At 37.6% G+C, this 27,304-nt stretch overlaps 1 protein-coding gene and 1 pseudogene across 2 annotated transcripts in view; one reads left to right on the forward strand and one right to left on the reverse strand.

Annotated features, from left to right (window-relative positions):
* NUP210L (nucleoporin 210 like) overlaps positions 1 to 27,304 on the reverse strand; it is a 103,228-nt gene that overhangs the window by 15,865 nt on the left and 60,059 nt on the right. For both annotated transcript variants that reach the window (XM_063104965.1, XM_063104963.1), the window contains exons 17-31: positions 19,295 to 19,487; positions 16,351 to 16,439; positions 15,652 to 15,756; positions 15,116 to 15,217; positions 11,832 to 11,960; positions 11,219 to 11,346; positions 10,466 to 10,598; positions 9,529 to 9,591; positions 8,871 to 9,050; positions 8,420 to 8,500; positions 7,895 to 8,026; positions 3,830 to 3,988; positions 2,534 to 2,625; positions 1,409 to 1,583; positions 328 to 503 (exon numbers count right to left, since the gene is read on the reverse strand). In XM_063104965.1, the coding sequence (XP_062961035.1) occupies positions 328 to 503; positions 1,409 to 1,583; positions 2,534 to 2,625; positions 3,830 to 3,988; positions 7,895 to 8,026; positions 8,420 to 8,500; positions 8,871 to 9,050; positions 9,529 to 9,591; positions 10,466 to 10,598; positions 11,219 to 11,346; positions 11,832 to 11,960; positions 15,116 to 15,217; positions 15,652 to 15,756; positions 16,351 to 16,439; positions 19,295 to 19,487 (1,937 nt within the window). The remainder of the gene's footprint in view (positions 1 to 327; positions 504 to 1,408; positions 1,584 to 2,533; positions 2,626 to 3,829; positions 3,989 to 7,894; positions 8,027 to 8,419; positions 8,501 to 8,870; positions 9,051 to 9,528; positions 9,592 to 10,465; positions 10,599 to 11,218; positions 11,347 to 11,831; positions 11,961 to 15,115; positions 15,218 to 15,651; positions 15,757 to 16,350; positions 16,440 to 19,294; positions 19,488 to 27,304) is intronic.
* Positions 23,594 to 26,188, forward strand: LOC134383276 (small ribosomal subunit protein eS7-like; annotated as a pseudogene).

The following is a 27,304-nucleotide window of genomic DNA, read 5'->3' on the forward strand; positions in this document are numbered from 1 at the left end:
CAACTGCTATCACTCTTTTTTTTTTTTTTTTTTTCGTGACCGGCACTCAGCCAGTGAGTGCACCGGTCATTCCTATATAGGATCCGAACCCGCGGCGGGAGCGTTGCCGCGCTCCCAGCGCAGCACTCTACCGAGTGCGCCACGGGCTCGGCCCACTGCTATCACTCTTATAACTAAGTCTGTTTTTAAAAAAATCTTAATGAAAGAAATAAAGATCAGATTCCAAGTACAGACTGTGAGAGGAATTTATTGGAGCTGCTATATAATACCAGCCTAATCTGCAAGATTTCTACCACAGTGTCAACACCATTCCTTTGACTTCCATACCTGTTCAGAGCCAGATAAAGCTGGGTATTGTGTGTGTGGAATTTCTCTCCGATGCTATTATAAAACTGAACAATGAAGGTGAGAGACATGCCCAAGGGAAAGGCTGATAGGGTCTTTCCTTGAGCTGTGTATAGCTTGGGTTGGCTGCTCATTCGGAGGTATGTTACTGGTGCTACCTGTGGGAGACAAAACCCACCGGTTCAGAGAGGGATGCATTGGAGAAGAGCTGCAACCATATTCTGAGATTTACAATCAATGATAAAAACAGAGTGGTGCTCCTCTTCCATAGGAAATAGTTAACTTTTGATTTGAGATGACTTAAATCAGAGTGAGAAGAAATATGACAGCACAGTAAATGTCTTTTTAATTATTAAAGCTGTGGGAATATAAAGAGAAGCTAGAGTCTATTGAGGAAAGGACTGCAATTCATCTATTTTGTACAGGGTGCTCAATATTTACCATCAGATAATTGATTATTTATTCAAATACTACAGATTGTAAATTCACACTGTAAGAGACAGCTGCCACATGGTAAAAGAAGTCCAGCTTTGAATCAGAGTTTCATCAATTCATAGCCTCATATAATCATTCTGGATCTTGGATTTCTTATCAGTTAAATGAAGATAATAATGCCAACCTCATAGGGTTTCTGTGGTAGATAAAAGAAATAATATACCTAAAAGGACCAACTTAATGGCTAGAATATAGTAAATGTTTAATGCCTAAAAATTTTTTGGAGGGGGCTTAGACTAACTTACTTCTGAAGTCTCTTTAATTCTAAAATCTTTTATTCTAATAACAAAGCCTAATTTTGATAGAAATAGTTCTATACTCCTCCCATATCAACCCTTTTGCCAAAGCTGCTAAGAAGACAATCATACCAATATGAAGCTAATCCCTTTTATAACAAGGGCTCTAAAGTCCATTTTAATTTGATGGTTTATAACCATGTCAAGATTGGCCCTTTATCTTACAGGTTCATTTCTGACTTTCAGAAAAGTTTCTAGGTCTTAGAAAAGGAAATCTGCCTCTTAAGGCCATGGTTTTCCTTTTATTTTTTTGAATAAGTGCCTGAACTCACCTGAACCCCAGTTATGGTTGTTTGGTTGACTCCAAAAGGTTCTGTAGAAGTGACTTCCAACACGGCAGTACCTGCAATGGAACCAGCTTTCAGGAGCCCTTCGCCATCTTCCTCAACGACAGATGAATTAGGGAAACAGTTAAGAACACGGGAACTTACAAAGGCGGCTCCTTCCCTAAAGAACAAATGGAGGAAGTGACATCTCTTGGGGGCCTGTCTGACCAGAGAGAAAGGAGTAAAGATTGCCAGGATCACTGTTAGAGCCTATAATCAAGGAAACTGCTAGCCATTATCCATACTGTGGGCTTATTTGTTCTTGGTAAAAGTTGGATTATGCTTATCTCTTTAAAAATCAAATCCTATTACAGATTTATCATTAAAAAATTCAGTCAAAACAATTGAAAACAGGTGTTCATATATTTGTACATGAATGTTCACAGCAGCACTATTCACAATAGCCAAAAGATAAAAACAACCCAAATGTCCATCAATGGATGAATGGATAAACAAAATGTGGTATATCCATATAATGGAATATTATTTAGTCATATAAAGGAATGGAGTACTGGTATATGCTACAATGTAGATGAGAACAGTATACTAACTAAAAGAAGCCAACACAAAAAGCCACATACTGTATGATTCCATTTATATGTAGTATCCAGAGTAGTTAATACTGTAGAGACAGAAAGCAGATCAGTGGCTGCCCGGGGCTGGGAGGAGGGGAAGATGGGGAGTGCCTGCTGAATGTGCATGGGTTCTCCCTTGGGGGGATGAAAATGTTTTGGAACCAATGGAGGGGACGGTTGCGGAATATCATGAATGTACTAAATGTCACTGAATTTTACATTTTAAAATGGCTAGTTTAGGACTGGTCAGTTAGCTCAGTTGGTTAGAGAGTGATGCTGATAACACCAAGGTCCAGGGTTCGATCCCTGTACCAGCCATCTGCAAAAAATAAAATAAATGGTTAGTTTTACTTTATGTGAATTTCACTTCAACTACAAAAATTATTGGTGGGTTAGAAAATTCACCTAGAAGATAAGTGTAGCTCCTTCTGTATGCAATTTTTTACTGAAGATACTTAAAGTTAGAACATGGCCCTTCCTTCTCCCTTCTCCTTACCTGTTGGTATGGAGTTTGAGCTGAGAATTCATAGGCATCAGAATCTGCTCAGGCTGGCACTCTGGATAGAAAAGTTGAAGTTTTTCAAATACCTATAATGAGAAAATAATGTTTTCCTCATTTCTGGAAAAGACAATTTATGACCTTGACTCACATATGGACTTCAGTATAATCCCAAAGGGATTACATGTTAATAAATGACAACTGCAAATCAACAGTCTGCCTAACTTCTATTTAGTCTAAAATCTTCCACAATACTCCTTTCCAAAACAAACCAGGCACTTTAAAAAGACATCTAGGTATTCTAGAATGTGTAACCTAATATTAGCCCTGCTATGACTCTGAGGGACTGTGCATGTAGTAAAGTTTACACTTACCACATCCTCTGTATTATATAGATATTAGGTATAAAATAACTGAAATTTATTTTAGCCCTGGTCACCTGAAATGAGATTTGAGAACAAAGAACCTATAAAATTAAATTAGCAAGGGACACCATCCAGGTCTTCTATTAGTGATTATATCACTATTATATAGTGATGCTCTTTCTTCTCAAAGAACCAAAAGCCAAAATAAAGGGAAAAAGAAAAACAAAACAAAACAACAACAAAAAAAATCAGTCCCAAATTCAGAGGTAGAGAAACAATATTGCCCCATATAAATGGTAACTTGTCTTTTGAATCTAAAATCAATAGGGCCAGGCTGGCCCTGTGGCTCACTCGGGAGAGTGCGGTGCTCACCAAGGCCCTTAGTTTGGATCCTATATAGGGATGGATGGTGCGCTCACTGGCTGAGCATGGTGTGGACGATACCAAGCTGAGGGTTGCGATCCGATCCCCTTACTGGTCAAAAAAAAAAAAAAAAAAAAACCAACAAAAAACAATAGGGCCATTTAGCTTTTAGCTGAGAATATTTGTAGAAACTATTTATACCCTTACACCTTACCAGAAGTTAGGATTATATTTCATTCTACCTGTGAATATATCTAAATGGACTGTATAATATCTATGTTAGGTGGAGCAGCTCAGAAATGAGTCCCTCTCTAGATATTATGGTGTTCATATCCTGTGTTCATGGTATGGGGAGTTGAAAGTAGAACATGTCCTATAGCTTCTTAGGTCAGTACTATATAAAAGCAATTAGCAGGAACAACAAAGATCTAGGAACTACAAACCTGTTTCAGGAATCTCTCTGGCAATTTCTCTCTCTCTATCCAGACTAAGCTCTTTATGGATGATAAGAGAATATAACTTTCTTCTTTATATACAAAAACAAGATTTAGGTTTGGGAGCTTACCAGGATCTGAATTTCATCAGACAGTTCCAACAAATTCCCCTCAAACTGCCCAGAGGAACTGTTCATACAGTGGACAGTGACTTTGATACTGGTCCGGCCAGCTGCTTTTGTATGGACAACCATGGCAAAGTTATTCTCTACCGGGAGCTGTAGAAAAACCTAGACAGTGAGGGGATGGATTAAGAAATATTCATGAATAAACACTGTGCCCTTCCTTCTTTGTTGTAACAATAAGAAAAATGTATGTTGGAAATAGCTATCTAGAAGAACTGGAGTACAGGAGCTTATTTGCATAGTTATTTCTTTTCATATTCCCAGCAGCATAGTCACCTCTAAAGTCAACCTCTGTTTGCAATGTGCAACTAATTCTGTTAAGCCTCCATAAGATTCTTTCTTATGTTACCTTGAAGTCAATCACTGATAGGAAAAGAATGGAAATGACAGAAGTGGTTTCTAACATGGGTTCAGACAGTAGAACTTGAGATGGGAGAGAAGTGAGGCAATCTAGTTCAGGGTGGTGGCAAGGAAGAATGAGGTCAAGAAATAGAAGCTCCTATTTTAGGACTATGCTAAAACTGGCTGACCATCTCCCCACTTGCCTCACTCATCATTACAGTCTAGGCTGGATAAGGAAGATTAGAACTTGACAGATTTCTGGCAATAGGGAAGGGAGAGCTGACACTAAGGCAAATATTGAAGTAGGCACCTGCCTACCTTTTTGGAGCTCATTTCATTTTCCATCTCCCTTGCCTTCTTGCTTTCCAGAGCCCTCAAGACCTTTCTTCTATCTGTCGACTCACAACAGAGTCCCAAGTTCTAAAATCACATTTCCCTCCTCTACTACACAAAAACTCCCATTTCCTTTGTGCAGATCTCAATCAGTTGATTAAAAGAAAGTTTCATGCTAAAACACAAATGGTTTATAATTGTTTAATCCAAATGAATCAATAAATGATAGCCAGGAAGTAGGACTGGCAAAGACTTTATGAATAAGACCCCAAAAGCACAGGCAACAAAAGGAGAAATAAACAAATGGGATTATATCAAACTAAAAAGCTTCTGCACAGCAAAAGAAACAGTTAAGAGAGTGGAAAGGGCTGGCCCGTGGCTCACTCAGGAGAGTGTAGTGCTGATAATACCAAGGCCACCGGTTCGGATCCCATATAGGGATGGCCAGTTAGCTCATTGGGTGAGCATGGTGCTGACAATCCCCTTACCAGTCATCTTTAAAAAAAAAAAAAAAAACAGAGTGGAAAGACAATCTACAGGGCCGGCCCATGGCTCACTTGGAAGAGTGTGGTGCTGATAACACGAAGGCCATGGGTTCGGATCCCTATATAGGGATGGCCAGTTAGCTCACTTGGGAGAGCGTGGTGCTGACAACACCAAGTCAAGGGTTAAGATCCCCTCACTGGTTATCTTTAAAAAAAAAAAAGAAAGAAAGAAAGAAAGACAACCTACAGAATGGGAGAAAATATTTGCAAACTATGCATCCTATAATATACGAGGAATATAGAAGGAACTCAAACAACTTAATAGTAAAAAATAAGTAACCCAATCAAAAGATGGGAAAAAGCTGAATAAGCATTTCTCAAAGGCAGATATACAAATGGCCAACAGACACATGAAAAAGTGCTCAACATCACTAAGCATCAGGGAAATGCAAATCAAAGCCACACTGAGATATCGCCTCACACCAGTTAGACTGGCCAATATCAAAAAGACAGAGAATAACAAATGCTGGTGAGGATGTGGAGAAAGGGGAACCCACCTACACTGTTGCTAGGACTGTAAATTAGTGCAGCCATTATGGAAAACAGTATGGAGGTTCCTCTAACAACTACAGATGGAACTGCCATACAATCCAGCAATCCCGCTGTCGGGTGTATACCCAAAAGAATGGAAATCATCATGTTGAAGGAATACCTGCACTCCCATGTTTATAGCAGCTCTATTTACAATAGCTAAGAGTTGGAATCAAACTAAATGTCCACTGATGGATGAATGGATAAGGAAAATGTGGTATATATACACAATGGAATACTACTCCACCATAAAAAGAAATGAAATTATGCCATTTGCAGTAACATGGATGAAGTTAGAGAAAATTATATTAAGTGAAGTAAGCCAGGCACAGAAAGAGAAATACTCCATGTCCTCACTCATAAGTGGGAGCTGGGGGAAAAAAAAAAGATACAGCAATCACAATAATTCCTTGAACTCTCAAAAGGAGAGAATGGAACTGAGGACACTAAAGGTGAAAAAGGGGAAGGGGGAAAGGGGATTAGGGAGAAATGAGTAAAGGGCCACAAAAAATGCTTACATTGTGTAATGATAAAATAAATAAATAAATAAAATCAGAGCAAAAAAATATATAAATAAATGGTAGTATTTCCACAGTGTAGGAAATCTACCTTGTGGGGTGAGAAGACCCTTCTATTACCCATTTCATCACCCAATTTGCTCATGCTGGGTCTGAGGCAGGAAGAGAAAATACTTGTATGGCTCTCAACTATTTATTCTGCTAGAGAAAAGAATGATGCTTTAGATGAGAAAATTGAAGGAAGGGAAAAGTAGAACAGAGGATAAGGTCTAGGCCATTCCCTCCTTTCACACAACCCTATTTGCTATTCAAGAAAAAAAGCCAAATTCCTACCCTGAATTTTACCAAACTAAGTACAGTTCCATCCCTCCTCAAGTACAGCCAGGCTCTGGCAAGTCCCTGACAGAAGACACAACCACCAGTTTCCCTAAATTATAAATTTAGGATATTTTTAGAAAGATTACAAATAGATTTTTTTTCAGATTTTTCATCTTTTCTTTTTAGCTGGCTCCAGAAACATCCTCCTAATTCTAGATCCTGTAACCCCTCTGTTCTCTCCCAAGGTCTACTGCATTTTTTTGTTCTCGTGATCACTGAATTCTGACTGACTGGGTACCTTGGCCCCAAGTCCCTTCTTCCTAAGGTAAAGCCCAGACCTAAGTGGCTGCCTCCGTCCTCAGACCACCTTGGGTGGGTTCCCTCAGTGATGTTCAGGTAACAATACTATGAACTAGGTAAAATTTGTCTGTAGCAAACTTTACTTTAGATTCTTACCAAACTTTTTTTTTTTTTTTTACTTTTTCAGGTTTCATTGTGAGGTTTAATGCTATGTGCATGAAAACATCAAAGCTATTTTCAGAAACAAACTTTTTTTTTTTTTTTTTTGGCAGCTGGTTGGTACAGGGATCAAATTCTGGACCTTAGTGTCATTAGCACCACATTCTAACCAACTGAGCTAACCAGCCAGCCCTGGAAACATAAAATCTTAAATTGCATTGTGGATTTCCTCGATGTCCATTCTGAGGGATTCCATGGTTCCAGATCATAGCAGGTCCTGAAAAGCTGGCACCGCTAGATAGCAAAGGGAACTGTGAAAGGAGGTTTAATTAATTGTCCTTCTTAAATTTGCCATCTATAGAAGGCACCCCTCCAGAACCAGCTTCCAGTTGGTGGGCCACAACAGCCCCCATGGCACCCACAGTGCCTGAGATGCCCACCCTAGGAATCCAGTTCTTCTCTATCTCCCAGTGGGGTGGGCCCAGGAACCCGCTCAGCATTGCAGTGCCATCTGCAGCCCTCCATATCCACCTAATGTCAACTGCCCATCATGCAGCACAAACATGATTATGAATATAATCAAATATGTGTCTCAACATGTTAAAAGATTATATATTTAAACTGTGCATAATACTTTATATTCATCATGTGTTTCTCATATGTCATCTGCTCACAAATACATTATTACAACATTATACAACAAATACAATATTAAAGGAAAGGTTGCCTTTGAGAGCTCTTTCCAGCAAAAATATTAAACATTATATATTATTATCTGAGTATTCAAATTTGGATTCTTCATATGATTTTTAGTTTTCCAGAATTCACAGAACAATAGGAAAAGTAAAAAGTAACAATATTGTGTAGTTTAGAAAGTGAGTCAATGAGTCTAAAACTTACGATGAAATGAAGTACCTTTAATATCAAGATCCCTAAGGTGAAATAATAAACAGATAAATCCATACCTCTGAATGCCTGGGCACTAGATCCAATACATCTCTTTTGCTCATGGACCAATGGAATGTGAGCCCAGGGTTGGCATTGCTGAACGAAAAAGGAGTCTGGGTATTGGTCACTCCCATGACGTAAACTGGCATCTAAAAAGAGAAATTGCGGGGGGGGAGAAGATATAACAACCACAATTACTTGAAGTTGATACGACAAGCAAACAGAAAGGACATTGTTGGGGGGGAGGGGGGAGGGAGAAGGGAGGGAGGTTTTGGTGATGGAGAGCAATAATCAGCCACAATGTATATCGACAAAATAAAATTTTAAAAAAAATAATAATAAATAAATAAATAAATATATATATATATAATCAAGTCAAAAATAAATACAATAAAATTAGTACTATGCATTGATAGTGCAAAGCTTCAAAAAAAATAAATAAAATAAAATAAAAATAAAAAGAGAAATTGGCATTGTGCTGTATATTCTGACCAGCTGGCATTATCAGAATAATGAACCCGGAATAGAACCACCATACTGACCTCAGTAGCTGTGATGAGTCGAGTTGCAGCTGCAAGGATCCTAACAGCCCTTAGCTGAACAACTTCAATCTGTACTTCATCCTGCTCAACAGGGTGGAGAGCAAGCTTAGGCTAAGAGGGAGTTTCTGTGGGGTGACAGAGATGCTTATAATAACTAGTTTGTGGTTTTTTGGCATTCAACAACCAAAAAAACCTTATACCATAGATATGCTTTTGTCTTTAAAGAATTCCTTAAAGTTAGGAACCATGTCTTACAACAATGCCAAGTACTCTGTGGGTTTTTCATTGAGGATTACATATTTTTCATCCCTGATTAAGAGAATGCCTGATAAGGGGGACTAAAAGGGTTTTCCTGGGATGCTGATACCCTCTTCATGCATCCCCCTCCCTCCATCCCCAATATGGTTCCCATATGGAAGAGTAGAAGCAGAGCAGAGCAAAGAACCAATACCTGGGAAAACACAATGACTTTGCCAGTATCTTCATTTACTGTCTGGATGGTGCCGTAGACCACAGCTGTGCCAACCACCTTTCCTGTAACTTGCCCCCTCCTATTAACGACAGCCACAGTCTGATTACTGACAGAGAACTGAATGATAGATTGGGGTTGAGGGCCACCTTCAGACATCACCTGAAATTTAAACATACCAGTGAATGCCTGGGTCATGGGGAGGAAGTCACATCTCTTTTTTCCAACAATTTTTATTTTTGGTGACTGGCCAGTACAGGGAGTGAACCTGGACCTTGGTATTAACAGCACCATATTCTAACCAACTGAACTAACCGGCTAGCTATTTTGTCCTAGCAACTTGATTTCCTTACCTTCCCTCATATCCCACATCAACTCAATGCAGAAGTGGAAGCGCTGTACATGATCCATGAGACTCTAAGAGATAGTTTATACCATATACATCGTGGATCAGGGAAAATACTAATTTCCTTCTTTATAAGATCCAGTTGTTCTTGGCTAGGAGTAGCCATGAGGAGGCCAATAGGAAGAGGTGTGTGTGTGTGTGTGTGTGTGTGTGTGTGTGTGTGTGTGTGTGAGAGAGAGAGAGAGAGAGAGAAGGAGAAAAAGTAAATCTTTTTTTTTCTGTCTTTAAGATCACCTGCATCATGTTAGTTGGAATCAGTGTCATTTTCTCTGGAACAAGTCTGAATGGAGGAAACACCTTGAAGGAGAAAACCAAAACAACAACAGTGACTAACTAGAGTTGATTTGATAACAAATGATCATGATCTTAGTCTAAGGAAAATTCGTAATTATGTACAAAGAAGTTACACAAAAAGATAAGTATTTTTATTTGTAAGTAAAACTTTTATTTATAACAGCAGAACATTTTTTAAAAAGTTTAAAAAATTATTTAAATGGGAATACTTAAATAAGTTATTATATATCCACTCACTGGAGTAAAAATGGCCATTAAAATTATGTTTACAATTAAGTTTCTTTTTTACTTTTTTCCCAAACATATATAAAATTAGAGAGAGCAGTGTAATGAACTCTCAGGCATCTATTACCCAGCCTCAATTATCAACATATGACCAATAATTAACTTTTTTTTTTTTTTTTTTGCCAGCTGGCTGGTACTGTGGGATCCGAACGCTTGACCCTGGTGATATAACATTGCCCTCTAACAAACTGAGCTAACCAGCCAGCCCCCAACAATTAGCTTTTAATGACATAAGGAAATAATTTTGATATAAGATTAAGATAAAAAAGTATAATTTATGTTAAAATGTGCATAGGGGAAAAAAGTGAAGGAAATACCCTAAAATCTTAATAATGTTTTTTGCCTCTGAGTTACGGAATTATAGGTAATTTTCATTATGCATCTTAAACGTTTACAGGCTTTCCAAATTTTCTACAAGAACTGTATTACTTTTATATAGAAAAACAAACACCAAAACATACATGTTTGCAAGAGTTAGACAACTATCATTTTTTACTGTAAAATGATTTTTAACTTGTGCAAACTAAATAGAAAAAGATAAACAATGCTAAATAAGATGAAGTACAAATTTGGGATGAGATCATTTCCTTACTTCAATTTGCCGAGGAGCTGACGTGAACTTTCTCCCCATCTTGTCCCTGGCAATAGCCACAAGTGTTGTTTGCCCAATACTGACAGCTTGAAGGATATAATTTTCAGAGTATTCATCCTGTTCCTCCATTAGCCTGCAAAGACCCATGTGTTTTTATGTGAGAAAGACTGGGTTTTGAGAGTGGCCAATGATGCATCTTTCCAAGAAGTTTAACATTTTCTGCTCATTTTAACTCTAGTTAGGGGAAACTATCAGAAAATAAATTTCCAGAGTCAAGACAAACTTCATGGCAACAGCAGGAAGTTCCTGAGGGCAAAAATTTATTCTAAGGCTCCAAAGGAATAAAGGCAATATAAACATAGACTGGCAAAATTGTAAATACTAAATTGCCTTGGAATTTCTGTATGTCTCCTTTCTCAGAGAGGAATACCAGTACCTCTGCTTCTAGACAGATTTTTGAAGGTCCTGTAGGTTGAAGCACTCTCGAAAGATAGCATCCAAAGAGAAGTTTCATAAAGTGAAAATATTAGTGGCATACATGATTTAAGCCCCCACATAAGACATCTGAGAACCTCAAAAGGATATTTTGTAGAGAGCTGAATATGGAAAGAGAGTAGGGACTGAAAGGTACTATAACAAAAAAGGAAAGGAGAAAATCTGAAATAACTAAAAGGGAAAGCTGACCAGGTTACCAGGACGGAGATTCTTATGATATTAAGCAGAGAGAGAGAGAGGTATTGAAATGGTACTCACATCAAGGTGACAATGGCAGAAGCTAACTGTAGTTTGAGCTCCATGTTTCTGAAGTATTTATTCTGGAATGGGAGTTTGGAAGAGCCAAGAACCCTCATAGTCACTAACACAGTTTTGCCTATCTCAACCTTGTAGTTTAAAAAAAAAAAAAAAAAAGAATGGAGATTTTAGTAGAGGTGTCTCATTCATCAAGGACAGTCTAACTCACTTTGGGTTTTTTTTGGCGGCTGGTCACTACAGGGATCCGAACCCATGACCCTGGTGTTATAAGGTTGTGCCCTAACCAACTGAGCTAACCAGCCTGCCAAGGACAGTCTAACTCTTAAAGGGTGACAGATTTTTTTGTTCATGCTAAATGTTCCTTCAATCATTTGATATTTGGCCTTTGAACAAATAAGCCTAATGTATGCATACTATTTTAAGTTGTTCTTTAACACTCTATCTTCATCATATTTAATGTTGGAATATTGTTCTTTAAGGACAGGTATTTCCATTAACATCACCAAAAGTCATAGTATACACACACAATAGCTGAGCAGAGACAATATTAAGTGCTGCTGGGGAGTAAGAATGAGGCTTGCTTCATTTCTGAAATAAAGCGAACATCTCTCACCTTATCAATCAGATCAAGCTCCAGTTCTTGTATGTCTGACACCCTGATGTGGGCTGTTGCTGGACCCAAGAAAGCCAAGCACAGATCATAGACCTCCAAGGTGAGAAATCCAGGATGCACTGGTATTAACTAGAAGGAAGAAGATGGTAATTGGGTAAAGAAACAAACATTCTTTTTTTTTTTTTTAAAGATGACCGGTAAGGGGATCTTAACCCTTGGTGTTGTCAGCACCACGCTCACCCAGTGAGCTAACCGGCCATCCCTATATGGGATCCGAACCCGGGGCCTTGGTGTTATCAGCACCACACTCTCCCGAGTGATCCACAGGCTGGCCCAAGAAACAAACATTCTCCAAGCACAATCACAGCAACTATTTTTTATTTTATTTTATTTTATTTTATTTTGTTGATATACATTGTGGTTGATTATTGTGACCCATTACCGAAACCTCCCTCCCTCCTCCCTCTCCTCCCTCCCACCCAACAATGTCCTTTCTGTTTGCTTGTTGTATCAACTTCAAGGAACTGTAGTTGTTATGTCTTCTTACCCCCCCATTTTTTTTTTTTGTGTGTGTGTGTGTGTGTGAATTTATTTATTTTTAGCTCCCACCAATAAGCGAGAACATGTGGTATTTCTCTTCCTGTGCCTGACTTGTTTCAGTTAATATAATTCTCTCAAGGTACATCCATGTTGTTGCAAATGGCAGTATTTCATTCGTTTTTATAGCTGAGTAGTATTCCATTGTGTAGATACACCACATTTTCCGTATCCACTCATCTGATGATGGACATTTGGGTTGGTTCCAACTCTTCGCTATTGTAAAGAGTGCTGCGATGAACATTGGGGAACAGGTATACCTTCGACTTGATGATTTCCATTCCTCTGGGTATATTCCCAGCAGTGGGATAGCTGGGTCATATGGTAGATCTATCTGCAATTGTTTGAGGAACCTCCATACCATTTTCCATAGAGGCTGCACCATTTTGCAGTCCCACCAACAATGTATGAGAGTTCCTTTTTCTGCACGACCTCGCCAGCATTTATCGTTCAGAGTCTTTTGGATTTTAGCCATCCTAACTGGGGTGAGATGGTATCTCAGTATAGTTTTGATTTGCATTTCCCAGATGCTGAGTGATGTTGAGCATTTTTTCATATGTCTGTTGGCCATTTGTATATCTTCCTTAGAGAAATGCCTACTTAGCTCTTTTGCCCATTTTTAATTGGGTTGCTTGTTTTTTTCTTGTAAAGTTGTTTGAGTTCCTTGTATATTCTGGATATTAATCCTTTGTCAGACGCATATTTTGCAAATATTTTCTCCCACTCTGTTGGTTGTCTTTTAACTCTGTTAATTGTTTCTTTTGCTGTGCAGAAGCTCTTTAGCTTGATATAATCCCATTTGTTTATTTTTCCTTTGGTTGCCCATGCTTTTGGGGTCATATTCATGAAGTCTGTGTCCAGTCCTATTTCCTGAAGTATTTCTCCTATGTTTTCTTTAAGAAGTTTTATTGTTTCAGCGTGTATATTTAATTCTTTAAACCATTTTGAGTTGACTTTAGTGTATGGGGAAAGGTATGGGTCTAGTTTCATTCTCCTGCATATTGATATCCAGTTCTCCCAGCACCATTTACTAAAGAGGCAGTCTCTTCCCCAGTGTATAGGCTTGGTGCCTTTGTCAAAGATCAGATGGCTGTAGGTGTGTGGGTTGATTTCTGGATTCTCTATTCTATTCCATTGATCACTGTGTCTGTTTTTATGCCAGTACCATACTGTTTTGGATATTATAGCTTTGTAGTATAGTTTAAAGTCAGGTAGTGTTATGCCTCCAGCTTTATTTTTTTTTTTCACAGCAACTATTTTTACCCAAAGCAGAAAATACATCCTACTTCCTTAGAGATGGGAATTCTCAGAGATAATATTAGATGTTTCAGGTATAGCACAATATGTACTACTTGGGGGTTTTTTTGGTGGCTGATCAGCACAGGGAACCAAACCCTTGACCTTGGGGTTACAAGGATGTGCTCTAACCAACTGAGCTAACCAGACAGCCTAATATGTACTCTTAACATGATGTTTCAGTTCATGGCAAGATACATTCCTTAACAAATAATGCGCTGGTTGGTTAGCTCAGTTGGTTAGAGCGTAATACTGAAAACACCAAGGTCCAGGGTTCGATGCTTGTACCAGCCAGCTGCCAAAAACACAAGAAACATAAAAATATTAACTAATAATGAGCAAAATTTAAGTTGACTGAATTCAAGCAGAATCCAACATACACATCCAGCTTCTTTTTCTTTTTTGGGGGGGGCGGGGGGGGCTAGTTAGTACAGGGATCCGAACCCTTGACCTTGGTGTTATCAGCACCACCTCCAGCTTCTGAATTATGAACAGGGAAAGGATTTCATGAAGAAAATCAAGTCCATATATGCTGCAATCACTAGAAGAGGGAGAAAGCATTGGGGTGACTGATACTTTGTTTCTCCTTCTTTGGACTATGGTTCCTGCACAACAGTATGTTTTTTCACATCCTTTGTTGCAACTAGTGCCTTAATCTTCCCTTTTTATTTATTTTTATTTTTTTATTTTATTTTTTTAAAAGATGACCGGTAAGGGGATCTTAACCCTTGACTTGGTGTTGTGAGCACCATGCTCAGCCAGTGAGCGAACCGGCCATCCGTATATGGGATCCGAACCTGGGGCCTTGGTGTTATCAGCACCACACTCTCCCGAGTGAGCCTCGGGCCGGCCCTTAATCTTCCCTTTTTAAAGCAAATATGACTAAAGTAAGTTAAATTCTTCTGAGCTCTTCGAAGGAAAGGAAATATATACACATATTAATATAAGTTGTTATTGTTATTACTATAAGTCAACTAAAAGCAAATCCTTTGGCATACTGACTATGAAGTAAGCTCATATTTAGAGTTGTCATATCCTGGCTGAAAATATCATATACTCAGATTATAAAGTCAATAGTACATTTAAATATCTACACAGTTATGTGCTTTTAAACTTATAAAAATGAACCTTCTTTTAACGGAAATCTTCTAATTAGATGTCTCCTATACTGTCTCAAGTCAATCAGAAACAAAAACTGCCCAGTATTGTAGCTAGCTGTAGAAAAAACCCCTCACTTTTGGTTGAAGAATCTACATAGGTTAAAGAAAGAAAGAGAGGCAAATGTTACTTTTGTGACAAGTTTTAGACACACAATGGACTTTTTCCAATCATTCTCCTAAGAATGAGTTATGGTCTGAGATGATCAATCTGGGAGTAACTCTACAACTCACCTGGACAGCACTCTCTGCTTCCATATAAGTGATGGTGACAATTTCCTGCTCACTGCTGTTGACTAAAAAATAACCAGATCCTTCCACAAGGCTAAATATTTCCTATGGAAAAATCAGACAATATTCCATTCTCTTCAGTTTGTAAGTAATTCAAAGGAAATAACTTCTACCTACCTAAGAATCCCATATGGGATTAAAAGATTAATGTCAATGTACAAAAGAAAGAGTGTTTTTTATTTTATTTCATTTTTATTTTTATTTATTTACTTTTTTTTGCGGCTGGCCAGTATGAACCCTTGACTTTGGTGTTATAACACTGTGCTCTAACCAACTGAACCAACCAGCCAGCCCCAAAAGAAAAAATATGATTATTAAAGCATAACTCTTAAGGATAGTGCACCTAATTATTATATATGTTATACATCTGCATCAGTGATTTTCAACATATTAAGTGAGCTTTTTTATTGTTATACTATTAATTTTAGTAACTTCCCCTCCAATATGATTCCACCTAACTAGACCCATATAGCTTCTACCTTCACATCAGGGTGGTTATAGATAGTAGCATTCTCAGGCAATACAGTTACATCATCCACCAGGAGCAGCTCCACAGCCGCAGATCTGGGCAAGTTGGAAATTTCCTAGAAATATAATAAGAACCATACAAAGGTGAGTTTAAACTTCTAATTCCAGGGCCAGCCCATGGCTCACTTGGGAGAGTGTGGTGCTGATAACACCAAGGCCACGGGTTTGGATCCCTATATAGGGATGGCCGATTAGCTCACTTGGGAGAGCGTGGTGCTGACAACACCAACTCAAGAGTTAAGATCCCCTTACTGGTCATCTTTTTAAAATAAATAAATAAAATAAAATAAACTTCTAATTCCTCAGCTTAGTAAGAGAAGATTTCAGTACTCTCTCATGCCAAAGATAACAGGATCACAGAGGTGCATGGTTCTCAGATTTTATTTATTTATTTTTTAAAGATGACCAGTAAGGGGATCTTAACCCTTGACTTGGTGTTGTCAGCACCACGCTCAGCCAGTGAGCGAACCGGCCATCCCTATATAGGATCCAAACCCGTGGCCTTGGTGTTATCAGCACCGCATTCCCCCAAGTGAGCCACGTGCTGGCCCTAATGGTTCTCAGATTTACATCAGTTATGAGCAACTTTAAAGAAAAGCCTTAAAGTTCAATATTTAATTTATATTTCTTATATCACAATCTCCACTAACCTTTGGGCTTTTCTTCTCTGAATAGCCCACAAAATTGACTCCAATGAGTACAGTCCCTTTTATCTGATGTACTTTAAGGATCTGATGACCTAGAAATGTGCAGAAAAATACCCTGTGAGAAACAATAACATATGTAATACAAAAATATCTCCAGAAAGCCAAATGCTGCACGAATTTTTTTCCAAATGGTGTTTTTTTGCAGGGGAGAAAAATACTGAATGGAGAATGCACAAGAAATAGAAAATGGGTTTTTTTGCGCTGACCCTGCCGCTATATTCCTGAGCAACCACTTTATCTCTCAGTTTCTTTATTAAATGAGGGATTGGGCCAGGCAAAATCTAAAATTCTTTCCAGATTTGATATTCCATGAGTCCAAAAATAGGCTGACAACAAGCATATGGGGAAATTTTTATTTGATTTATAAATGGGAGGGAGAAATAAAGGGATAGTCCTTTGGAAACTTTCACTCTCCTAAACTGTTCTATATATATAAATGTCATGTCAGTCACTTATTAAAAAAATTTAAAAGGATAATTATTCTTTATTAGATCAATTAAAATTCTTAAAACTAGTATCTGAAGGCTCCCATAATCTGATCCTGCTTTAGTCATTCATTCTCCTTCCTTCCTCCCTCCCTCCATCCCTTCCTCCTTTCCTTACTCTCTTCCTTTCTTTTCTTTTTTAATTTAATAAACATGAATCTGCCGTTTAACTTAGATCAATTCTTATTTTATCCTCAATGCATGGTGATCATGGCAAAATCATGATGCTACATTCATTCATTCAGTCAACAAAGATTTATTGAGGGCCTACTATATGCTAGGTACTATGCTAGGTAATTAGGATACATAAATGAAGAGGAAAACATAGTTCTTGCCTTCAAAGAAGCCCACAGTTTAGTGAGGGGCAACTGATGGGAAAACCAATCACTACAAAACAGTGTGCTGAGTGCTATTATGGAAGTATGTGTAGAGCACATACATACTAGTATATAAAAACACAAAGAAGGAATATTTACTTTAGATTGGTGATACAGAGGAACAGAAAACTCCTGGATTCTCTAGAAGAAGATTTAAGCCCGGTGAAGATGCAAAAAAAAGTGTGTTCTAAGAAAAGAGAACATAAAACATATGCAAAGGAAAAGGGTATGATAAGCTTTATCATGGTTAAGGATTTAAAGTTGTTGAGTGTGAGAAAAATGTATGGTATGTGTGGGCAGTAATAAGAGGTGGAGCCAATGTTATAACACCAAAGCCTAGGAATCAGATCCCCTTACTGGACAGCCACCAAAAAAAAAAAAAAAAAAAAAAAAAAAAGTGGTGAAGTCAAAGAAGTAAACAGGAGTTGATATGTTAAGCTATAATATATCCTGAAAGACACGAGGAGTCCCTGAAGACAATATGGTGACAGTATAGTTAATGGTTAAGAGTATAGGCTTTGATATCAGAGCGCTTGCTTCTTTATCCATTTACTATTGTAATCTCAGTTCCTAACACTGTGCCTGGTATGGTAAGAACTAAATAAATGTTCGATAAATGAGTAAATTTACAAAATGGGATAATAATGCCAATCTATCATGGTTGTTAGAGGATTACATAAGAAAAAATACACAAAGTACTTACTGCAGTCCCTGTCATGTCATAAGAGCTCAATAAATAGTAGCCAAAAGAAGGATTTTAAGAAAGAGATTCAGATTTGCATTTTAGAAAGATCACTCTGGACAGCAGCATGGAAGATGGATTAGACAGCAGCAGAGACATGAGATGTTAAGAGGCTACTGTGGTAATGCAGGATAGAGGTGATGAGGATACTAGGTACAGCTAGAAAGGAAGGAATGAAACAAAAAAATATTTGGAAGACAACACTAGTGGTACTTGGTGATTGATTGTTACATAAGGAGCATCTCTTTCTTCTCTGCCACTTTTTGTACTAACTATATCATACTATTGGTCTTAGTATTATGTTGTCATGTTCTCTAGCTAAACTCTTAAACTTTCTCTGAGTGTAAGCTCCTTGTGGGTAGGGAATAGGTTAAATCTCCTTTCTCCTTCTCTAGTGTTCCTTTTTCCACTGAATAGTTCTACCATCCAACCAAATGCTCATGCCAGAAACCTAAACATTACCCTTTGTACCACACGTTCATCTTCACCTTTGGGATTTGTTTGTGGTGGATTGTTATAATGATGGCCCACAGTGAATCATGCCTGTTGGTATCCATGCCCTTGTGTTGTCCCCACCCACTTTGACTCTGGTTTTGGCCAGGTGACCTGCTTTAGTGAATGGGACATCAGCAAATGTGACACAAGCAGAGGCTTGATAAGAGCTTGTACATGAGTGCTTGTTGCCTTTTTAGAACCTCATCTACTGCCTCTTGCCCCTTCTCTAAGTCAGTCTCACTTCCTTTCTTCAGCTCATTATTGCTATTTCCTCTTCCTGCCATCTCTTCAGGTCTCAGTGTAAATGTTACTTTTTCAGGGTAGCCTCTCTGTTCTAGACTAGGATAGGTCTCCCTGTTATATGCTCTCAAGGCCCTTCAAATTATTAGTTGTAATGTTTAAAGTCTGGCTTCCCCAACTAGACTGTAAGACTATGAAGGCAGAGGCTGTATCTGTCTCATTAACCATTATATCTCCAGTGCCTAGCAGAGGGCCTTATACATAGTAGACATTCAATAAATATTGGCTAATAAATGAATAACAGTTCCATAGTATTAGGCAAATAATAGGCAATCAATACATTTTAAAATTTAATGTTCTTCTGAGAAATGTTAGACCCTAGCTTTGCAAACAAGGAAATCCACCTTTATGTTTTCTAAAAAATAGAAAGAGCAAAGATGAAAGGTGATATATGATAAAATCAAAAATAAAACCCTCACCCATAAGGAAATACTTAGTGTACAGCCATTTAGCAAATATATGAAAGGATTCATAAATTTTCACAATACCATGTAACCGAGTCTGCCCACTGCCATCATCTTTTGCTACCATCTCCACTGACTTATAATCTTCAAAATGGGCTAGTGTTTCATTAGAGGATTTCCATTCCAGCATTAGTGAACTGAAATTATCAAACTTTCTCCTGTGTTGATCAAACACTGCTAGTTCCAGGACTGTGTCCCTCAGGCTTGATACAGGAATCTGCATTAAAATAAAAAGTAATAAACAAAAATTAAAAAAAATAGCCTAAGAGGCAATAAGATATCCCTGATTTTGATGATGTTTTCTCAAAATCTTTTTATTTTGTCAATTTGCAAACTATAGATATGTTGAAAGAATAGTATAATGAATACCTATATACACTTCACCTGGATTCACCAATTCTTGACATTTAGTTACATTTTCTTTATCTCTCATTCCCTCTCCTTCCTCACCTTCCATATATGGGGGCAGAGGGGAGGGGCTTTTTTTATTTTCTGAATGATGTAGGCATCGTGGTACGTGACCCCTAAATACTTCAGCATGCATTTCCTAAGAAATGCATTCTGCCATGTAAGAAAAACAATATTATCACTCATAAGAACATTAACATTAATTCAATGTCATCAAATTTCAATTTCCTGAAATGTCTTAAAATGTCTTTTATATCTGTTTTTTAGTTTTGATCTAGAAGTTAATCAAGGTGTATGTATTATATTTGGTTGTTTATCTCTTTAGTCTCTTTTAATCTAGAAAAGGCACATCTGCTCTTTTTTGTTATTATTTTTCATGACATTGAACTTTTTGTGAGTCCGGGCCGGTTTTCTTGTTGAATGTTCCATATTTGGGATTTCCCTGATAATTTCCTCATGATTATACACAAACTTTTTTTTTTTTTTTACACAAAAATACCACATAGGTGATATTGTGTACTTATTACATCACACCAGGAAGTACATTCAGTGTTATGCTGGTGCAGCTCATAGGCAAGCTGGTTGTTAGCACTTCTTTCCAGCTCTGAGAAAACTGATATCATTTTGGTAGCCTGAAATTGAACATGCTGGGAATATTAATACCACGAAAATTGGCAAATGTTACAAATCAGGTCCCGCTCAGTTTTGTTTGTGTTTTTGGAGAGCCTGTTAAAGATTTACTTGCATACCACTTGCTCATAATGTCAGGTTATCACAATATTAGTAATGCCAAATATAATCATCTGCTCAAGGTGGTGACTGCCACTGGAGACCTCTTCATTATAAAGGTACTGTCTACCCTCTGTGGGGTGATACTTTGAGATCTTGAGAACATCCTATTTCCTAACAACCTTTTACCTACTAGTTTTAATATCCATTGATGATCTTTGCTAGGGTCAATTATTGCAATGGGAATTGCAAAATTATAAATTTCTAATTCTATGATTTCTTTTATATAAGCTGGCATTTTTCTGGAAAAGAGCATTCTTTTTTCCCCTTCCATTCCTTCCCTCCTTGATTCATTTCTCCCTTCCTTCTTCTTTCTTCCTTCTTTCCTTTCTCTCATTATAATTTTGAGCATCATTACTGAATCATGAATTTTATTTTTAAATTGATATTTCTGTCATTATTCTTTTGATGCTGAAATTGTCTACAATTTGGACAGTAGGAGCTGCTTCAAGCCAGTTTGTTTGTTTTGGCTGCTGGCCAGTATGGGGATCCGAATCCCTGACCTTGGTGTTACCAGCACCATGTGCTCTAACCAAGTGAGTTAACTGGCAAGCCCCCCAAGCCAGCTTCTTTTTGAGAACCTCTTGCTTTCTAACACAAGTTGTTTCAGGCTCATTTTATACTTTCCCTACCGAGCTGAAATCAGCTATTTCTCCAAGGTACTCTGATTTCCTTAAATGGGGAACAGAATTTAGAAACCAAAATGTTATTCATTGCTATTGGAGTGTAGGCACTTTCAGTGAACAGAGCTAGGAAATATAATTTGTAAAAAAATAGTATCATGGGTTGTAAAGCAATTTTAAAACATGGCTTCAAACTCATATATATATATATATATATGAGACATATAAGTGTACTGTATATTCATATTTATGTTCTTGGACAGGATGACTCAACACCATAAATATTTCAGTTATTCCTTGTTAATATATAAATTTAACATAATCCCAATAAAAATACCAGGAATCCAAAGAAATCTATGTCCAATCATCAGCTGACCACAAAGTTAACCAAGTAGAGACTTTAGTGACCACACAGGACAAAGAATACAAATGTTACAGAACTAGCTCAGGAAAGTCACTAAACAAATGGCCTCAGCAACAACAACAACAAAATACCAACAGTCACAAAGCCTAGGGAGGGGAAGAATCTTATTTCAGAGTTGCCATGTTATATTTTATAAAATGCCAAAGTTTTCAACAAAAAATTATTAGACATGCAATGAAATAAGAAAGTATGATCCATACATAGGAATAAAAGCAGTCAACAGAAACTGTCCCTGAGGATGCCCAAACATTGGACATACTAGACAAAAACTTTTTTTTTTTTTTTTTGTCTTTTTTGTGACCTCCACTCAGCCAGTGAGTGCACCAGCCATTCCCATATAGGATCCGAACCTGCGGCGGAAGCGTCGCTGCACTCCCAGCACCGCACTCTCCCGAGTGTGCCCCGGGCTCAGCCCCTAGACAAAAACTTTTAATCAATTATTTTGCCCTAAGAACTAAGGGAATCCATGTTTAAATAACTAAAGAAAAGTACAGGTTAAGCATCCCTAATCTGAAAATCTGAAACCCGAAATGCTCCAGAATTGGAAACTTTGTCAGAGCTGGCATGACACCACAAGTGGAAAATTCCATACCTGACCCCACGTGATGGGATGCAGTTAAAACACAGGTACACAACATACTGTTTATTCAGTGTGCCCAAGGGAAAAAAGACCCTCCCAAACCCATTAAGGTGTAATATATTTTTTCCCTACACACCCAGATTCCCCCACACAAGCATGCCCACAAAGGGTAACAAAATGGAATGTTGACATACTAATTGGCAGTTTCCCCACAATGCGCCTACATGGAGCCAAGACCTATGTGCCTTACTCACTGTGGTCTTTTGCTTATTCTCTGCTCTGCGATGTAAAGATATTGTTGAAAATGTCAAAAAGACCTGCAGATATCCCTGTGGGTAACAGTAATACGAAAAAGGGGAAGCATTTATGTTTATCTATAACACAGGAAGTCAAGCTGTTGGAGAAAATATACAGCACTATAAGTGTGAAATGTCTTACACACTTATGTATGGTGTTGGAATAACCAACATATATGATCTGAAGAAACAGAAGAATTAACTGTTGAAGTTCTATGCTGAAAGTGATGAATAGAAGTTAATAAAAAATAGAAAAACACTGCATAAAGCTAAAAATGAAGATCTCAGTCATGTACTGGAAGAATGTATCTGTCAGTACTGCTGCAAACACATGCTACTTAATAATGGTATGCTGATCATGAAACAAGCAAAGATCTAACACAATGAATTGAACATTGAAGGGAACTGTGAATATTCAACATGCTGGTTGCAGAAATTTAAGAAAAGACATGGCATTAAATGTTAAAGATTTGTGATGATAAACATCTGCTGATCACGAAGAAATCATTGATTTTGTTCAAAGTCATCACTAATAAAAATTTCATACCAGAACAATTCTATATTGCTGATGAAATATCACTGTTTTCCTGTTATTACCCCCAAAAGACACTAACTACAGCTGATGAGACAGTCCCTACAGAAATTAAGAATGCCAAGGACCGAGTAACTGTGCTGGGATATGCTAATTCAGCAGGAACACGTAAGTGTAAACTTGCAGCGATAGGCAAAAGATCGTGTCTTCGCTGTTTTCAAGGAGTGAATTTCTTGCCAGTCCATTACTATGCTAACAAAAAGCCATGGATCACCAGAAACATCTTTTCTGATTGGTCTTACAAACATTCTGTACCAGCAGCTTGTGCTCAGTGCAGGGGAAGCTGGACTGGTAGACTCCAAGATTTTGTTATTCTTTGATAACTGTTCTGCTCATCCTCCAGCTTATCAAAAATAATGCTTACGTACTTTCCCCCAAATTTGACTTCATTAATTCAGCCATGTGACGAAGGTATCTTTATATCAATGAAGAGTAAATATAAAAACAACTTTCTTGAACAGAATGCTAGCAGCAGAGAACAGAGGTGTGGGTGTGGGAGGTTTTCAAAAGGAGTTTAGCATGAAGGATGCCATATATGCTGTTGCCCATGTGTGGAACACAATGACTAAAGACACAGTTGTGCATGCCTGCATAACCGCTGGACTCCGACCATGTTCAGTGATGACAACGCACAAGGTAGTGACTTTGAAGGATTCTGTATATCAAATGAGGGAAAAAAGATATATGACTTCCTTACACATGCAAAAAAATATATCTTCAGAGTTCATTACTATACTGGAAGAAATAGGTATCAAAGAAGTTTATAACATCGATAATGAGGCTAAAGTTGTTCATTCAATGACTGACAGTGAAATAGCCAAAATGGCTCTGAATCAAGGTGATAGTAATAACAGTGATGATAAACAGGACGCTGTTAACACTGCAGAAGAAGTGGCTATAGATGACACGAATAAAATATGTGAGGAGCCTATTGAAGGACTAGAGCAGTGTGCATTCATAACACAACAAGAAATCATGTCAATTCATAAAATCAAAGAGAGACTTTTTTTTTTGGTGGCTGGTCAGCATGGGGATCTGAACCCTTGACTTCGGTGTTACAACACTGCAGTTTTGGTCTGGCCAGTTAGCTCAGTTGATTACAGCACAGCCTTATAACTGCAAGGTCATGTGTTAGGATCCCCATACTGGCCAGCCCACCAAAAACCAAAACCAAAACAAACAAACAAAAAAAACCACTGTGCTCTAACCAACTGAGCTAACCAGCCAGCTCCAAAGAGAGAAAAGAGAGACTTACTCTAAGATAAAAACCATTGTTAATGAGGTAAATGGCTATGGAGGAAACATTTTTTAAAAAAAGCCATCCAACAGAATGCCTCCTCATCTCTCCTCATCCCTAGAGGATCTACTTCTTGGTCCCTTAACTGCTTCTGATGTTTCTTTCCTTCCTTTTTTTTTTTTTTTTGTTTTTTGGTGGCTGGCCAGTACAGAGATCCAAACACTTAACCTTGGTGTCTGATGTTTCTTCTCACCTAAAAAAATAAAATACAGTGTATAGTCACCTTTTATTCAAAACACAGTATCATAAGCAGAGACTAAAAGCCTGCTGTTGTTTGTTGTTTCAGTACAGCTGATGCAGGTATTCTGGCAATGCTACTGTGTTGCTTAGTTACCCTGAACACATTATTTTTTACTGTATTAATGGTATGTGTTTTTTTTTTACTGTGAGACACCATCAACATATGCAAAATTGGAGTGCTAAAAGGAGAGGAGACAGAGAAAAAAGGGAAGAAAGGAGATTTGAGGAAATAGTGTCCAAAAACTTACCACACTGATGAAAAACATTAAACATTCAAGAAGCTCAAAAAACTACAAGAAAGATAAATTCTAAGAGTTCCGCATCTAGACACATCATAATAAGTCTTTCTAAAGTCAAAGACAGAATCATAAAAGCAGAAACAAAGGATACATCACTTATAAGGATTCCTCTGTGGGATTATAAGCTGATCACTCATCAGAAACTATGGAAGCCAGAAGACAGTGGGAAGACCTATTCAAAGTGATGAAAGACAAGACTGCCAACCAATAATTCTATACTGAGCACAACAATCCTTCAAAAATGGAGAAATTAAGACACTCTAAGATCCAACAAAAATGAAGAGAATTTGTTGTCAGCATACTTGCCCTACAAGAAATGCTAAAGAAAGTCCTTCAGGATGAAATGAAAGGTCACTATACAATAACATCATCCCCAAGAAGAAATAAAGAGTTTGGTAAAGATAATTACATAGGTAAATTAAAAAAACAGTATAAATGCATTTTTGTTTATAATTCCTTTTTTCTCCTATCTTATTTAAAAGACAAATGTATAAAACAAAAATTATAAATCTGGTTGGCATATAATATATAAAAATATAATGTGTAGGACAATAACAGCATAAAGGAAGGAAAAGAAAGTGGAGCTATACAGGAGCAAAGGTATTCTACACTACTGAAATAAGGTTGGTATTATTTCAAACTAAAGGTTAGTAAAGGTTAAGATGCTAATTGTAATCCCCAGGGCAACAGCTAACAAAATAACTCAAAATAATAAAGCTTCCTAAGCCAGTGCTCAACAAGAAGGTCGTGTTCAGTTTGAGTGGGAAGATTGTCAAGCCCAATGGTGAGAAACTGGACAAGTTTGAGTCCAGCATCTTTTAGGCTCTTCTTGAGCTGGAGATGAACTCACACCTCAAGGCTCAACTAAGTGAGCTGAATATAACAACCACCAAGGAAATTAAGGTTGTTAATGGTCAGAAAGCTATCATAATCTTTGTTCCCATTCCTCAATTGAAATTTTTCTAGAAAATCCAAGTGTAGCTTGTACATAAATTAGAGAAAAAGTTCAGTGGGAAACACATTGTCTTTATTTATTAGAGGAGAAATCTGCTTGAGCCAACTTGAAAAACCCATCCAAAAAATAAGCAAAAAAGTCCCAGAAGTAACATTCTGACAGCTGTGCACAATGTGATCCTCGAGGACATGGTCTTTCCAAGTGAAATTGTGGGCAAGAGAAATCTGAGTAAAACTGGATGGCAGCTGGCTCATAAAGGTTCATGTGGACAAAGCATAGCAGAACAATTTGGAACACTTGCTTGAAAAAGCCTGAAACTTTTTCTGGTGTCTATAAGAAGCTCTTGGGTGAGGATGTTAATTTGGAATCATGGTGGACCCTTTGGATCACACAAGAGTTTATACTAATGAGATAACACAGGATGCAAGCTGATCAGGACAGAAAGACCAATCATGTGATTAGATGGATGAGGCTTTGAGCCAGGTAACATCAATCTGACCTCCAGGGAGGGAAAGGATCTGGAGACTGAGTTCAGCCACATGGCCAATGATTCAATCAATTATGCTTACATAATAAAATCTCAGGAAAAACACCAGACACCAAAGCTCAGTGGAACTTCCTGGTTGGTAAACAAATTGATGTGTTCGACCTGATATGTTCTCACCTGATCCTAATTCCATAGGTAGAGGGCATAAAAGCTCCATGCCTAGGATCCTCCCAGACCTCTCCCATTTGGCTGGTCCTGATTTGTATCCTTTATAATAAAACTGTAACTGTGAACCATTCTAATGAATTATCAAACCTTTTGGTCAGAAGCATGGGTGGCCTGTGAGCCCCTCAACTTGAGGTTATCATCTGAAATGAGGGCAATCTTGCTGGGGACTGTGCTCTTAAAACTGTGGAGTCTGAGCTAACTCTGCATAGTTAATTTAGTTAGTTAGTTAGTTAATTAATTAATTTGCATAGTTAATTTTAGAATTGCATTGTGTTATCACAAAGGGTCAATCTATCAGAAAGATAAACCAATTATAAATGCTTATGCCTCTAGCAACAGAGCCCCAAAATACATGAAACAAAAACTGACAGAGTTTAAGGGAAAAATAGACAATTCAATAATAATAGATGGAGACTTCAATACCCCACTTTCATTACTGGTTAGAATAACTAAACAGAAGATTATCAAGGAAACAGAAGATTAACAAGGAAACAGAAGATTTGAACAGCATTATAAAACAACTAGACCTAACAGACATCTATAGATGTCTCCACACAACAACAACAAAAAACACTCTTCTCAAGTGCACATGGAACATCTTCCAGGACAGACCACATATTCAGACATAAAACAAGTCTCAATTAAAAGATTTAAATCAGAAAATATATTCTCCAACCACAATAGAATGAAATTAGAAATCAATAACAGAGGAAATCTGGGATATTCACAAATGTGTGGAAACTAAGTAAAATACTTCTAAATAACCAATGGGTAAAAGAAGAAATCACAAAGTAAATTTAAAAATATATTGAGTAA

Source organism: Cynocephalus volans, chromosome 8 (genome assembly GCF_027409185.1).
Source record: "Cynocephalus volans isolate mCynVol1 chromosome 8, mCynVol1.pri, whole genome shotgun sequence".
Classification (NCBI taxonomy): Eukaryota; Metazoa; Chordata; class Mammalia; order Dermoptera; family Cynocephalidae; genus Cynocephalus; species Cynocephalus volans.